Raw genomic sequence first — 15,538 nt, 5'->3', positions numbered from 1 at the left:
TGCTTTCAAACCGAAAGAGAGACTGGGCTTCCGTCTCTCCCCTCCCCATCTTCCCCCGCTTCCATCAATCCCCCCAATCCAGGCTCCTAGACTCCGAAAGAAATTGTATTCCTAACAGGCACCGACCGGCTGCGGCCGTGGCCTCTGATTCAAAAGTCACCAATGACGTCGCTCCCCGCCACTGTGTCGGCCCGTATCTCGGCTGCTGTACTGGCCCTCACTCTTCATCGTCGTCGTCGTCGTCGTCGCTGGCCGGTTCGGTATAGACGCCCCGCTTCGAGGTGGCGGCAACGGCCGAGCGTCTCGATGATCGCCTCGTACCCGTACGTGTCGTCGCCGTCGTCGACGCCCGTTGCTTGGCAGGTGGACCCCGCGCGTCTTCCTCTTCCTCCTCCTCCCCGTCATCGTCGTCGTCATCGTCGGCGGCTTGGCGTCGAGATCGTTTGGTTCCTCTCTGTGCTGATGCCTTGCGGGGTCTACCGCGCGGTTTGGCAGCAGCAGCAGCAGCGGTGGGTCGACCGCGCTTCTTCGCCGTCGTCGTCGGAGGAGGAGGAGGGGCGGATGTGGCGGATGGGGCGCGGGATTCGGCTTGGATGAGGGAATCGTGCGAGACGATGGGACCCGTCCGCCGTGGTCGAGGAGCCTCTTGCTCTTCGTCGTCGATCTCGTCTGCTTCCGCCTGCATGGCGATCGCAGTGGCGAGGGGCGGAGGTGAGGATGTCGTCGCGATCTCTTCGGCGTCGACCTCCATCTCTTCCATGCCTCCCCCTCGACGCTCGACGGACGAAGGCGCAGAGGGCGCCAAGAGTCTCGGACGTTCCGCCTGCTCCTCCTCCTCTTCATCGTCAAGCAGGAACCCGCCGCCGGCTCCGTCGCCTCCGACGGACCCATCATCCCGGCGCCAAGTCGACAATTCGGCATCGCCGTGACCGTGCGCGGTAGAGGTGCCCGCGGCCGAGCCTTTGACCGCCTTGGAGCCGTTGCCGTACTGCTCGCGGACCCGCTTGGCGATCCTCAGCCCGTTGAGCAGCTTCTTCCACGCCTTGATGGCGCGTTCCTGCCGCTTGGTCGATTCCCGCTCGGCTGCGAGGTGCTCGTGCTCCCAATATGCCTGATTGATCGAGCGGGCAGAAAGGAGGCGTCGAAGGGCCAGCAAGGGCGTCAACAACCGAGAGGAAACGGAAGAGAAGCAAAAGCACTCACATCCAGGACCGTCTGCTCGTGCTCGATGGGCACGACGATGCCGGTGATCTTGGGCATACCGCGGTGCTTGCGAAACTCGAAGCCGGTCTGCCTCGGCATCGACACCGGAAAGGACCATGTCAGCCCGTGCAAACGGCGGCGTCAGATGGACAGTGTCAGGCGGAACGACTCACGATGGCCTCGGCATAGCTGATGCCCAGCTTCTTGGCGATCTTGGCGACGCCGCTAAACGGAATGTGGGCCGCGCCCTTGGGCAGCATCGACGGCACAAAGAGGTCGATGTTGCCAAACGAGTTGGTGGGGATCTTGCCGTCGACGATGGGCGGCGGCACGTAGAGCTCGGTCTGGAACTCGGCGTACAGGCCCTCGTTGGGCGCTTCGCGACCCTCGGCCTTGGCCTGCTCCTCGGCCCGCTTGTTGGCCAGCGTGTAGCCCCTCGACTTGACCCACTTGAGCGCCACCTCGTTGTCCTTGACCACCCGACCCTCGTTGAACCACTGGCGCGAGGAGCGGAGCGTGAGGACGTTGGAGCGCCGGAACACGTCCATGCCCTGGAACGTGGCGATACGATTGCGCGGGTAGACGACCTCGTCGCGCTTGAGGTGCTTTTCCAAAAAGTAGACCGGGTGGTCCTTGTACCCGGCCACGCTGGTCGGCATCGCCTCGCGGCTGGCGCTTTCATTGAGCTCGATGTCCTCCATCGCATCGCGATCCAGGCGCTGCGGGCGGTGGATGGCCCGCGCCGTCTTTGCCCACCAGTCATCTTCGTTCTTGGATCGCGTCGGAGGACGGAGGCGGGCGACCCGGCTGTTGAGCTTGTTGGTGTACCGCGGCGTCACATCGCGCGCGTAGCCGTCCTCCTCCATGGCGACGACGTAGACCAGCTTGTTTTGCTTGTCGGTCGGCGACGGCTCCATCCAGCGACTGCCCGCGGCGCGCACCACGGAGCGCACCGGGTCAACGGTGATCCACTTCTGGAACGGCTTGCTGAAAACCTCAACCCAGACCGTCGGCGGAGCCTGCAGGTCGACCGGCTCGACGTCGCTGTCGTCCTCAGGCGCCAGCTCGGTCGGCTTGAGGGCTTTGGGCTTGTTGCGCCGCAGCTTGGCCTTGGGCTCGACCTTGAGGGGGGCGTCCAGGTTGCGCCACTTGGCAGGGCGGTAGTCGCCATCGCCTCCGCCATCGGCCCCTTCCGCATCCTCGCCCGCATCGCTGCCGCCGCCATCGCCCTTGCTGCTGTTCTTCGCCTTGACCTTTGCCCTGCCCTTTGCCTGACGGGAACTCGGCGAGCTTGCTGCGCTCGTGCCGCTCGCGGCGCTTCGATCCGAGGTGGCGCCGGAGTCGATGCCTTCGTCGTACTGAGCCCTTCGCCTACTCCCTGGCGATTTGACGGCCGACATCACAGCCTTGCGAGCCAGGTTCTCGTTGTCCCGCTCAGCTCTCTGATTCGCCCGGGCCGCTCTGTTCTTGGGCGACTCGACTTCTTCAACGCCGCTGAGGTCCGACAGGCTGCTGTCCGACTCGACAGTGAGGACCCTCGAGCCCTTTGAGCGCGGTGTGGACCGCGTCGACCTTGCCGACCTGCTGCTCTGCGCGTCATTGCCGTCAAAGTCCTCGTCATCGCTCGTGAGCTCGTCGTCCGGCTTGGTGGTGAAGCGCGCGGTTTTCGTTGGCAGCCTCGACTTGGCCTTGGCCTTGCCCTTGTTCGCCTTGGGCTCGGGCGCCGCAGTGTTGGCCAGCTTGCTCGCGCCGACGCTCCAGGGCATGGGCTGCACGCTTACGACCAGGCGAGCGGGGATGCCGAGCGAGCGACAGAGCGCGCAAAAGAGCTGGGCGCTCGTCTCCCTCGAGCCGGAACGGGCCTCGGCCCTCGATAGCAGGTCTGCCGGCGAACCGATTGCCTCGGCGGGCGGGAGCAGGTACAGGAATACGGGCCGGACGACTGTGCCCGGCATAAAGAGGGTGATCTCCATGTGCTTGTGCGCGCTCTTGCCTGCAGCAGATGGCTGCACGGATCCGTTGACGGCCTTGCCCTTGCCCTTCCGGCTGCTGGATGCGATGGAAGCCTGGCCGTCGGCCTCCTTCTTGAGGCGATCCTGCCGCTCCTTGCGGTGGCGTTTCTCTCGATCGGCGGCGCTCTCGACGATCCAGCCGTCGATCCTGCTTCCGGGCGGCGGGAGCACGCCAGTGGCAATGTCCTGGTTTGGCTGGCGGAGCGCCGCCTTGGCCGTCATCCGCGGGTCCAGCCGGAAGCGCCCGGCCCACCACTTTGCGAGCTCGGTGATGAAGCTCTCAAACATGCGGACCCGTTCGCGCTGCTCTGGCACCTTTTTGGGGTGGATCGCCTTGAACTTGGTGATCATGTAGTCGGGCACGGCCTGCGCCAGATGGTCGCGCAGGCTGTCGTCGTTGCACCACTTGTTGCGGATGCGGGCAAACGCGAGGATGCTGAGCACGTAGAGCTTGTGGGCGTTGATGCGGCTCTGGCGATCGCGGGCGGTGGGCATCGTCTCTGCGCGTTTCTTGGCGGCCTCGCTCTTGTCGTCCTGCTTCTTGCCCCTGGTGCCGATCGAGATCTCGATGCCACGGTGCTGTCCCTTGCCGTCCTTGAAGATGGGCAACCGCGCCCCTTCGTCGCCGCCCGCGTCGGGATCGTCGTCGTCGGGATAGCCGCTTCCATCTCCTTCGTCCCTGTTCAGCGCCTCTTGGTAGGCGGCGGCGTACATGTCGCGCAGCTCATCCTCGGCCGATGGAGTCACGGGCTGCTGCGGTCCGACATCGATGTCGACGTCCTCCATTTCGAGTCCAGCCTCTTCATCCGAGTCGTGGTCCTGCTGATGTTGCGCCGGCACATCGACGTCTTCGAACTCGATCATCGTCATCTCGTCGTCGTCATCGTCGTCCTGGTCCTCGACGGGATGTTTTGGTGCAGCGGATGCCGAGGAGCCGGCTTGGCTAGCGGTGTCGCTGATCGAGAGGTCGACTACCTCGGCATTTGAGGGGGGCGGTGGCCGCCTTGTCCCGGAGCGCGCAGCTGGCGCTGCTTTGGATGGTCGAGCGTGGGCTGCCTTGGCTGGAGCGGCGCGTGGCCGAGGGGGTGGGTGGTCATCGCTGCTGTCGTCGACCGAGTGCACGTCGAAGGTCTCTTCGTCGTCGGGTGGCCGGCCCGTGGAACGCTTTGCGTTGGGTCGGGATTGTGGAGCGCCCGAACGGCTGCTCCGTCGAGGGGGCATGGCCAAGGCTGAAGGTGCCAGTGCCCGAGGCGAGGGGGAAAGGCGTCTCCGGAAGCGTCTATTAGAGGAGGGCAAGAAGGTGGCGACGACGAGGCGGTGGACGGTGGGCGATGCACGGTGGGCGATGCACGGTGGGCGATGCACGGTGGGCGATGCACGGTGGGCGATGCACGATGGACGATGGATGGAAAGGTGGTAGGGGCAGCTTGGAACGAGACTCAGCCGCGAGGCCGAGTTGGGAGGCCGACCAAGAGGTAGGAAGCCCCGTCGGTGCAAGCGGCAGGCGGGCGACTGATGTGGAGGGTCCTGGCTGGCACGCAGCGCACCCTGGCCTCGCCTCGCCTGCATGCAGCACCTCGAGCGACCGCAAAGCCCTCGAGACTGAGTCAGCAGTACGCCAACGGCCGTACCTACGTCCAAGCTTGGCGCGCCCTTGTCCCAGGCAGGCCTTGCTTGGACCTCGTCTCGCCGGTGTGCTTCCTTCTGACCCCTCTTCGACGTCCTCGACACCACCACGGCGCCCTGATTATTGCTGCACGCAAGCGCCACCGTACCCTCATCCAGGTCGATCTCTTCGGTGCGACCCGCGCAACGGGTGCGCCGCGGGGCTGGCTGGCTGGCTGGCTATTATCATGATTTGGCATTTGTTCCGTGGAATCGAGGCACTACTCTGCTAGCTAGAAGAGAGGCTGCTGCTCGGGCTGCCACCGCCGCCGCCGCCGCTTCACATGCGGCCCTGCACCTTTTGCACGTTGGTCGTGGGCCACTCGTACGACTGGTTGCTGCGCTTGTAGCCGTACCTCTCGACAAACTTGTGCACGCTCGGCGGTCCGCGGCTGCCGTACGGGTACGGCTCGTTCTTGATCTTGCCCGCGTCAATGGCGTGCAGGATCGGCGTGAAAATGGCCCAGCTCACGTCGAGCTCGTCGTCGCGCACAAAGTTCGAGTGGTCGCCGTTGAGCGCGTCGAGAATCAGCGCCTCGTACGCCTCGGGGATCCGCACCTCGCTGAACCGCTCCTTGTACGTCAGGTCCAGGTCCGCCGGCAGCGTGTTCATCTCCAGGCCAGGCTTCTTGGCATTCATCTTGAGGTACACCGCCTCGTTGGGCTGAATGCGGATCACGAGCTCGTTGCGCGGAATGTCCTGGAAGATGCCGCCCTCGGTGTCCTTGAACTGAACCCGGATCTCGACCTTGGCCTCGTCGAGCGCTACGGGGGCGGTGCCGGTTCGCCGAGATGGGCAGAAGACAAGCGGTAGACAACGAACGGGGAGCGAGGCCAGCACAAAAAAAGGGGCAGCAGAGTGGGGTCAGCTGAATCTGCAACACGTTACCTGCCACCTCGAGCGCGGCCCGGGCCTCGCTGCCGCCGCCACCTTCGAGACTCACCCTTTCCGCCCTTGAGGATAAACGGCACATTCTTCCATCGGTCATTGTTGACCCACAGCGTCAATGCAGCGTACGTGGGGCAGTTGCTGTCCTTGGGCACGGTGTCGTCGTCCTTGTAGCCGGGCTTGTCGCCGCTGGCCGTGTACTGCCCGATCAGCACGTCCTCCTCCTTGATGGCCGGGACCGCCTTGAGCACCTTGACCTTCTGGTCCCGGATGTCCTCGGCGGAGAACGACTTGGGCCGGTCCATGGCGAGCAGCGAGAGCACCTGCGACAGGTGGTTCTGCTGGATGTCGCGGATGATGCCAAACTCGTCAAAGTAGCCGCCGCGGCCCTCGGTGCCAAAGGGTTCCTTGAACGTGATCTGCACGTTGTCGACCAGCTTGTTGTTCAGGCCGGCGTCGATCAGCGGATTGCCAAAACGCATGATGAGGAGGTTCTTGACCATCTCCTTTCCGAGGTAGTGGTCGATACCTGGCGTGTCGCAAGAGACGACGCGGCAGCCGAACAGCAACGGGGCAGGGCAGGGAAGTGGACGTCAGCGCGCCGCCGGAAGTCGTCGGCAGGTCGCGGAGAGGCGATGGGCGGGGAACCCGTGGTCGTCAACGTCTTCGCCTTCGCATCTGCCACTCACGGAAAGTCTCCTCCTCCTTCCACAGGCCCTTGAGCGCGCCAATCATTTCGCGGCTGCTCTCCAGGTCCTTGCCAAACGGCTTCTCAATGACGATGCGGTTCTGGCCCTTGTCGTTGTAGCAGTTCTTCTTGAGGCCCGTTGCGACGACGGTGAAGACGTTGGGCGGCAGCGCCATGTAGAAGAGCCTGCTGGGGGGTTTGTCGCCCTTGCCGCTCGCCGTCTCCTCCATCTCCTTGTTGAGCTTCTGGAACGACTCATCCTCGTCGTACTGGCCCGAGATGTACTTGCAGATCTTGAGGAAACCCTCCTTGGCCTGCTTCCCCTCGTCCGTGTCGAGACCCTTGAGGTGGCCCGAAATCTTTTCGTGGAACGTGGGCTGGTCCATCTTGGTGCGAGCATATCCGATGATGTGCGTCTGCTTGGGCAGCAGGTTCAGCTTGAACAGGTTGAAGAGCGCCGGGAACGTCTGTGCAGGGCGGGCGGATCGAGCGAGACGACGCGCGTGCGGTCATGACCCGGGAGTCAGCGAGGCAGTCCAGCGAGGCTCTTTCTGGCTCAGGAAGAATGGCCCGCAGAGAGAGGCACTCACCTTCTTCTTGGCAAGATCACCAGAAGCGCCGAGGACTGCGTAGAGATGGTGTGCGGGAGGCATCGGGCGATCCGACGCGGCTCGAGGTTAGTTTGCGAACCCTTTAGCGCAAGGAGCCAAGGCGGAGCCGGATGGCCCAGGCGAGGCCCAGAGGCAGAGCAGCAACGTGCTTGGTGAAGCAGCAGGCGGAACTCGCTGCACTCCTACGTTGCACCGATCCACCCAGGGGTCCGCCGTACCGGTCTCGGCGACATTGCCTTTTCGTCGAGCAAGTGACCTCCGTCCTGTTCCTTCGGGCCGATCCGATGTCCGGGCGCAGCCGCCTATCCGCCGCCCTGTTGGACTCTATTTCCTCCGCAAGTCCCTCCAGGCTCGCCGCTGACGTCCCAAGGCGTACATCCGCCTGGGCGCTATGCACCCATCACGGCACTCACCGACGATGATCGTCTCGTCCTCGAAGGCGGGAGCCGAGGAAGCGGGCATGTTGGGCAAAGGTGGGCGTGCGGATCGATCCGGTGGGGGGGCGGGGCCTAGGGGGCTGGGGATACAAGCGGATGTGGCGATCGCCGGCTTGCGGTGGTCTCGGGAGTGATCCGGCTTCCGTATGGACAGCGAGACAAACCGTCGAGGCTGAGAGAGACAGGAAGGATGAGCTCCAGGTGTCGATACGCTTTGGCGTCGATGAGGGTGAGAGCAGACGGGCCGGAAGACGAAGGTGAGGGGATGATGGTGGTGGCGGGAGACGCTCGGAAGAACTGGCGGGCGGCGGTCTAGAGTCTTCAGAAAGAGAAGGCAGGGAGGGATGAGCTAGAAGAGCGGGCGGCAGCCTGGCTTGCCGGCCAGAGAAGCAGGCAGGCGTGAGAGACGGCCCTGGGCCGAGCTGACTGGCTGGCCGGCTGGCCCGCCTGCGCCAGCACGCCGGCCAGGCCAGGCTGGAACTCCGGTCGTCGAGCGCTCTGACGCAACCCGGCTGGCAGCTGGCCCTGGCGCTGGCGCTGGCGCCGGCCCCCCAATTTTTGGGCGGCTGCCGCCTGGTGCGCACGGTCGCCCGCTGCCCCCCCCCAGCAGAGAGAGAGCAAGGAAGGCAGGGGAGCTCCACCTTGCCTGCCTGCCTGCCTGCCTGCCTGGGCCGCGCCGGGCCTTGGTCCGCAGAGCCAACCGCCGCCATCGGACCGGCCGGCCGCTCCTCGGCCAGGCAGATTTCAGCGATCCTCCATCCGATAAGAAGAGAGGCCCCGGCCCTGGCCCACCTCGCCAGTCCACCGACCCTCTCGTTTGCCCGTCGTCTATCTTCCCACCGAGGTGCTGGTCGTCGACACCCCCTTGGGCGCGCGCCAAGCTGATGAGCTGCCCGGAAGCGCAGCATACCCTCTTTTGATCTCTTCTTCTTTCCGGCGGCTCGGCAGGCGGCGGTAGCTTGCCTTTGGGTCTCGTCTTGCTGCTCGTCTCGACTCGTCTCCACTCGACTTCCGGCTGGCCGACTGGCCCGGTCCAGCTAGAGCGCCCCCGCCCGCCATCGCTCACGACCGCCGCTTTGTTCGCCTTTCTGCCCACCGTCGCGTGGCCTCCTGGAATCCGTCCTGTTCTGGCCCACACGGCCATCTCTCTCTTGGTGGGCGCCGGGAGCAGATAGGGTCCACAGGCGGGCCTCGGCCGCGGCATCGAGGTGGAGGAGCTGGCGTGAGATTGCCGGACCAGAGAGAGAGAGAGAGGATGCTATGTCTGCTCGGATCTTCGGCCCTCCCCAACCTCGACGAGCGAGCAAGCCCCAGCCCAGGCAGCAGGATAACAGCGTAGCAGGGTCCGTCCGCGCTCGTCATCGCGAGCGAGTCACATCGGGCGCCGCCTCGCTATCGCCGTGCGCGTGTCCCTCCACAAAGCAACGCAGTACCGGCGGCAGGTTGGCTCGTCGCCTTCTCGCGCGGCACACACTCACCCAAGCTAACGAGGCTGGCCGGCAGGCGAGGCAGGTCAGGCAGGCCACGCTATGCCACGCTGCCTAGCTTCTCCCATCTGCCTCTTGCCGTGGGAAGCCGGCCGTCAAGTTGCGCAGCTGCTGCGACCCTTGCGCGCACCTGATCTCGTTTGCAGGTAGAGGTTCACCGGTGGACGGCCAGGCCAGTTGCGCCCTCGCCGCGACGTCGGTCGATCATCCTCGCCAGCCGACAAATCGGGAGGCGACCAGCAGCTGATGTACGGCAGGATCCAACATCCTCGGGCGTGGCCACCATCTTGGTTCCTGCCGCATCTCCCCTTGGGCGTCGCAAGAGCTACCCGATATTCAAGCAGCCTCACCTGCTTGCGCCGTCTTGTGCACGTACCAGAGGTGCCCGAGGTGCCGGCATCTGGCGCAACTAGCTTCCTGGACGGATGGGGAGCTCAAGGACATGGCCCTCGTCAACTTCGTACCTTGCACGCAAGAGCTGTGACGAGATCGACGACAGGCGGCTTCAGCTTCGGCATTTCTGCGCAACCCCTGCATGGCCTCCCAGAGCCCGGATGGACGCTCCCGACAATACGGTCCTCCGATAGCAAACGCCACGGAGCTGTAGGGCGCACGCGGGCCTGGCAAGATGCTGGCCGCATGAGTCGCATTCTTCGACCCTGCCGTTGCAGCTGGACTGCGATGCTCGACGAGGGGCCCTCGAGGCCTGCCTCGGCGTCATTTGCCTTTGCTCAAAAGCATCCGTGTCTGGCCTACGACATCGAATCGCCAGTCTCTGCGCCGCAAGCCTACCATGGCAGCCACGGCGACAGTGATCGCTCACTCGACATGACCAGCACTTGATGCCGATGACAGGAGTGGGGGGGCAGCGCGGCTCGCACGGTGCCTTGAAGAAAGGGGAAAGAGGAGCTTGCTCCAAAAGCCAACTTGAATGGTGCAAATCAGCGCAACCCACCAGCAAAGTGATCTTCTTCTGGCACCTCCATTGCAGAAGGTGAGATTCGGGGCCATTGTACGCGAGCTCGCAGATCACAGGGGAAGCAGAGGACGAGACACGGACCTGGTGGACAAGAGACGGTGGCGGGCACGGCGACTGACCAGGCACAGGTCGATCTCTCCCTACCTGAGCGGCAGCCTTCTGTAGGGGCTCTGCAAACAGGAGCTCGAGTGGACTCCTGTGGCGGGCCATGTGTGGGCACTCACAGCCTAGCCTTGGCTTGAGGAGCGCGTACCGCTGCTGTCCAACCTACGGCGGCGTCGCATCCGGCACCTCGGCGGGAGCGCGACTCTCTTCTGCATAAGAATCCGCCGTGCTGAGCGGCATCCGTCATGGTCCCTCGCCCCTCCATCGTCTTGGGAAGCCACGGGTGTCGTTCCATGCAGACGCCTGTTGCCAGCATCATCGGCCCAGCGCCTCCACCCGCACTCGAGGCCCTACCGCGCCCCGCAGCACCAGCAGCATCGGACATCGACATCGGCCCCGGCCTTGCCATCAGCCTCGAGTCCGACGCGCCGGCGCCAACATCGACTTCGACGACGCCATCATCCAGCGGCGGCCAATCTCGTCACCGGCACCCTTCGGACTTACGGAGGGCGAGCCTTGGGCATGCGCTTGACTTTCGGTGAGTGATAGGCTCTGGTCGCTGCAATGGACCGCGCAGATAGCGTTTCCGTTCGGCTTTGCCTCTCCGACAAGGTAGGCCCAGCACTACAGACCATTCCGAGAAGTGGGGACCAAAGCCTCCGCGGGAAGGGGTAGGGGGGGGGGGGGGGTCCGAGCGCGACTCCCCCCACGAAGAGGCGGTCATGCCACGTCGAGATCGAGCGTCAGGCCTGCAAGGCGAGCGTCATTGTCCGCCATTATCATGAGCAGGATCGCCCCGACCGTCGACCGACATGACTGCCTCTTCGCTGCGGCTGGCCGCGCGGTTCATGGGGACAAAAGCGACCCGCAGGCGAGCATGGTCGTGGCGCCACGCCGACGACAATGATCACTGCTTGCTCTCCTTCCTCGCCTGCGCTCTCCCCCCCTTTGCGAGCGGTCCATGGTTGTGCCTTGTGGCTGTTCTGCACCTGGCAGCCCGGTATCTGGCATATGCCCTACCGGAACGGAGCGTGGCAGCTCGCCTCGCCATGGCCTTTGCACTCAAAGGATGCATGCCAAGGAGAGGCAACCGTTGCGCGCTGGGGTCGAGTTGGGCACGAACAGGCTGGCTGCGCCCGCATTCCCTGCGCTCGACAGCCGGTTCACGTGTGCCCGGTTTCGAGGTCAAGGGGTCTGGGATCCGTGCTACCCGGCCCGGCCGCCGCCACAGCGCATCCTCGCCCCAAGGCCGACCGTGGAGTTCGGCGACGGGCGAGAACGTACCTGTCGCGCCGCCCGCCGTGATGGACTGGGTCTGCCTCTGGACCTCTGTCCCACCGTGAGCGTGGTCGGGCCGCGCGCGATGCGTAATCCTGTCCTACGAAAGCTTACCGCGGCTCTGCGGCCCCTTTTCCGTGGTGCGGGCCCGATCAATTGATCGTCTGCCCGCCGCGAAGGACGGCGGTGGCGGCGACGGCGGCGTCCAGTCGTTGGTCGCACCGGGGATCGAGGTGTTCCCGTCCGACTTCATCTGCACGATGCTCAGAAGAGTTGGCTGCATCAGCAGTCATCGGGGGGAGTCCCGAGGCCGGATGACGAACCTAGAAGTTGCTGGTGCTGCTGTCATGTTGGTGGGGTCCTCGGGGCTCGCCTTGGCTACGCCTTTCCGTGCTGCGCTGCGCTGCGCGGCGTCACCCTGCTGGCCAGCTGCTGGCCAGTCGAGCAGGGCGTTGCGGACGGTGGACGCTGTAGGCGTGCTGCAGAGGCCGTCCTCCGTCCTCCGTCCTACGCTGGACGCGCCGAGAGAAGGAGGGCGGTTCTCGTTCAGCCTTCCCTCCTTCATTTGCGGCAGGCCGTTTCGCGCCCGGGCTCCCCACCCATTCTTTCGCCCTCTTCCTCAAGCATTCATTGAGGGCGCCCCTCCGCTCAGGTGTCATGATTCTGCTCTGCTCTCTTCTCTTGCCTACCCTGCTCTGCCCGACTCTTCTCTCCTCTACTCTTCTGGCACGGCCGGTTGCCAACCTAGAGCTCACTCCGTCATCCGCCTGTTATAACCCCCGGCCGGCCTCTTCGTTTGCCTTCATACATCCTTCATCGACTCGCAGACACCGCCCTCTCCCAATAACCTTGCTTTCCGGAACGCCCCTGTGGAATTCGCTGGTTACCAGCGCCACCGCTGCTGCCGCCGTCATCCCCCGCTCCGGACTTCATAGGGTCGAGCAACGCCAGAGACCACCACGGCCGCCTGCCTACCACGCCAGAGACGCGCGGCGATAGCAGATGAGGACGCGTTCGTGGGCAAGGACGTCGTCGCCCCGCTTCACACTCAACCCGGCGGCGGACCTGCATCGAGCCATGTCCGAGTCCTCGTCACTGTCCTCAAGCCTGACACCCGAGACTGCTACGCTGGCACCGCACGACGGCCTTGCTTCGACGCTGGACGCGGCAACACCTCGGACGCTGCTCGATCGGCCGGCGACGACGGACAGGCCCATCAGCGGTCACGATGCGCCTTTCAGCCGCAACAAGTTTGGCGACCACGAGCAGGGCAGGCACAGCGCCTGGACCTGGCAGAGTCAAGCGGTCTCAACGAGCGTCAGGGCGAGCGCCAGCCCCGACGCGATGCAGCCGCCCGCTCTCAAACGCCGAAACCTGGACGTCTATCTGTCGAACGATCCTACGGAGCATGGCGGTGACGGGCCAAGCGGGAGCTTCCACCTCGGCGACAGCGACGGGAATCGCGACGCCTCGCGCTCAACATCGGTGGCTGCGACCTCCATCGCCGGGACTCTGTCGCCGAGAGGCCGTTCGCAGCTCACCCACCCTTCGGAGGCGTCAAGCTCACATGACAAGGGCAAGGCGAAGGACGGGGACGAGGACGAGTACGAAGAGTCCAGCTCCGAATCCGAGCCCGGTCGCCGCAAGACCAGCGCCGCCTTCCGACCACGAGGGCGCAAGAAGCGCAACAAGTGCAGCCCGGAGCAGCTCGAATCGCTCGAAGCCTTCTTTGCCAAAAACCGCAACCCCACAGGCAAGGTCCGCGAGGAGCTCTCCAAGAGGCTGCGGATGCCCGAGAGGAGCGTCCAGGTCTGGTTCCAGAACAGGTGAGCCTCGCTTTGACGTTTTGTTGGCATCGTGCTTGCGGCCACTCAGGCGGTGACGCGCCTCGCGATGGGATCGAGCGGCCGCTGACCGCACTTCACCTTCGGACGCCTCCTTCCCTCCGGCAACAGACGGGCCAAAGTCAAGACGCTCGAGCGGCGCGGGATGGACCCCGCTTCCTACACCCCGCCCTCACGGCGCAAGCAGGCGGACGTCAGGTCCGACGAGGCGCCAAAGGAGTCGACCGCGAGCACCGAGGCGAAGACGAAGACGACGTCCAAGACGCCGACAACGACAGCCTCGCGCAGCGCGACTCGCGTCATCGAGAAGCAGCCAGTGCAGACCTGTGAGTTCGATGACCCTGCGGCAGCCACAATGAGGAGCTGCACATCCCCATTCTGACGACAAAGCCCAGCGTGGCGTTCCACATGGAGCCTCGAACTGACAATGGCATTCCTGATACCCCATGATGCGCTCTGGCCTCCTGTGGCAGCCGTGACCGCGCTCCCGACCACCGCGCTCTGCATCGGCAGCTGGCGCCGGATCGCCCCGCTAGTCTGCTTCTTTTCGCGTCGGCTGCAGATGCTCTCGTGGTACCTCAACTCGGACGCAGTGGGCTTCAAGCTCGAAATGTCTTGGACGTCGATCAAGTCTTGCGTCTTCGACGGACCGACGCAGCCAACGCTGGCCGAGCGCCAGGAGGGGATCCGGCAGCCGCTCGGGCACTTTCTGGTGGAGCTGACGGCACCGCCGACCTTCTTCATGGAGGTCTTTCGCTCCGTCGACCCGGGCGCCGGAGGCGAGAACAAGGCGCGCAAGACGTCGTGGAGGCAGTGCGCCGACTTCACCGAAGGTCAGCAAGCGACCAAGCACCGCGTCCACCTCCTCAGCGGACCGTACGACGAGCTGAGAAGGGCCGTCGTCGAGTTCACCAAGAGCAACCAGGCCCTCGAGAAGCTGGTCCGCTTCCGCGACGCCGAACGCTTCGAGTCGAGCGGGGATGCCGCAGCCACGGTCGACGAGTCGGCCGACCCGCTGAGCAGCGCGTTGCAGCACATCGGCGCCGACCTGAGGACTGCAGACGTCTCCGCCTTCGACTCCTACGAAGGAGGCACGAGCAGCGCGCTGCAGACGACGCCGTCCCGCGGCATTGCGGCCGACTGGGCCGCAGCTCAGGCCACAGACTGGCAGGACCACCAGCTGCCGCCGATCAGCAACGAAGGCAGGCCCGCCTGGTCACTTCAACATCAGGGGAGCCCGCTGGACACGCTTCCGGCGATCACTGAGCAGGCCGGCGCATACACTGGCTACCCAAACCCGGGCTCCAGCTCGCTCAGTACCTCTGAAGGCTATCACGCCCTTCACGAAGCCCACGCTCGCCACCTGCCCAGTCCGCACCAGGGCTTTGGCCACGGGGCCGCCAATGCCCTGCAGCTCGACACCTCGGCCGCGACCTCGACTTCAACGCAAGCTGAGGCCTCACAGCTTGCCTACGCTGGGGCTACCGTCGAGCAGCACCACGTCAGCGCGGTCGGTTTCCCTGCGCCCGCTCCCGCCTGGGCTCCTCTTCAAGTGGCACCAGACCGGCAGCCGCAACCTGCCGCAGGCATGCGTTGGACGCCACAGCTTGAGCCGCAGGCTCAGGAGCAGCCGGTCAGTTTTCCCGCGTACAGCTCGCAGGCAAACGGACACGGGTATCCAGATCGCCATCATCTCTACCAACACCACCAGCCGCAGCAGCACCAGCACCAGCAGCACCAGCAGCACATCGAGGCGCCTCAGCACAACTTTGATAGCCCAGAGGCGGCTCATCGGAGATATCGATCGACGCTGCAAGACTACCGATCTTCCGAGCTAGACCACCAGACCGACCCGGCGCGCTACTCGCTGGCTGCTGCGAGACACTTCCAGGACACAGCCAGCGATTCCGCCCCCCTCTACCCGCCGAACACGTCGTCCTCTGCGACGACGACAGCCTACGCCGGCGAGACCTGGCGGAGGGAAGGACCGGCGTCGGCCCAATACGACCAGGCAAACGACGGCCGATTCGCATACGAACGACCGAGCACCGGCGGCGACGAGGCGCAGATGCACCGTCCTCAGTTCCTGTCTTCGCTGCAGCGATGACCGGCGGCGGTGCTTCTGGCCCGTTGCAGGGTGCTCTGCCCCGCCTCGCCCCGCTTCGCCGGGTGGAAGACAGCCGACAACGTCGGACTTGGGGCCCTCTCGACTCACAACGCCAACCCCTCCCTCTGCAGACAAGAAAGACTACTACTAGCGCCCGTGGCATTCTAGACTCGATTAATCGTACAACAGTAGTAGCCGCAGCCCTTCGACTTCACCCTCGTCTATGTCCTGGC

General features: G+C 64.9%; 3 protein-coding genes across 3 annotated transcripts; 1 reads left to right on the top strand and 2 right to left on the bottom strand.

Moving 5' to 3' along the window:
• Positions 1-217: 217 nt before the first annotated feature.
• On the bottom strand, positions 218-4,436 carry PFL1_02809 (uncharacterized protein; the record flags this gene model as incomplete). The annotated part of the gene is made up of 3 exons (XM_007880323.1): positions 218-1,111; positions 1,204-1,290; positions 1,377-4,436. The coding sequence occupies 3 exons, from the start codon at positions 4,434-4,436 to the stop codon at positions 218-220; spliced, it is 4,041 nt and encodes a 1,346-aa protein (XP_007878514.1).
• A 724-nt stretch (positions 4,437-5,160) lies between these two features.
• PFL1_02808 (uncharacterized protein) lies at positions 5,161-7,530 on the bottom strand (the record flags this gene model as incomplete). Its single annotated transcript, XM_007880322.1, has 5 exons — positions 5,161-5,645; positions 5,825-6,298; positions 6,459-6,924; positions 7,048-7,082; positions 7,482-7,530. The coding sequence occupies 5 exons, from the start codon at positions 7,528-7,530 to the stop codon at positions 5,161-5,163; spliced, it is 1,509 nt and encodes a 502-aa protein (XP_007878513.1).
• A 4,826-nt stretch (positions 7,531-12,356) lies between these two features.
• Positions 12,357-15,305, top strand: PFL1_02807 (uncharacterized protein; the record flags this gene model as incomplete). The annotated part of the gene is made up of 3 exons (XM_007880321.1): positions 12,357-13,180; positions 13,310-13,524; positions 13,672-15,305. The coding sequence occupies 3 exons, from the start codon at positions 12,357-12,359 to the stop codon at positions 15,303-15,305; spliced, it is 2,673 nt and encodes an 890-aa protein (XP_007878512.1).
• Between the last annotated feature and the right edge of the window lie 233 nt (positions 15,306-15,538).

This window comes from Pseudozyma flocculosa, assembly GCF_000417875.1.
Source record: "Pseudozyma flocculosa PF-1 unplaced genomic scaffold scaffold00008, whole genome shotgun sequence".
Lineage (NCBI taxonomy): Eukaryota > Fungi > Basidiomycota > Ustilaginomycetes > Ustilaginales > Ustilaginaceae > Pseudozyma > Pseudozyma flocculosa.
This window is presented reverse-complemented; position numbering and strand designations above follow the sequence as displayed.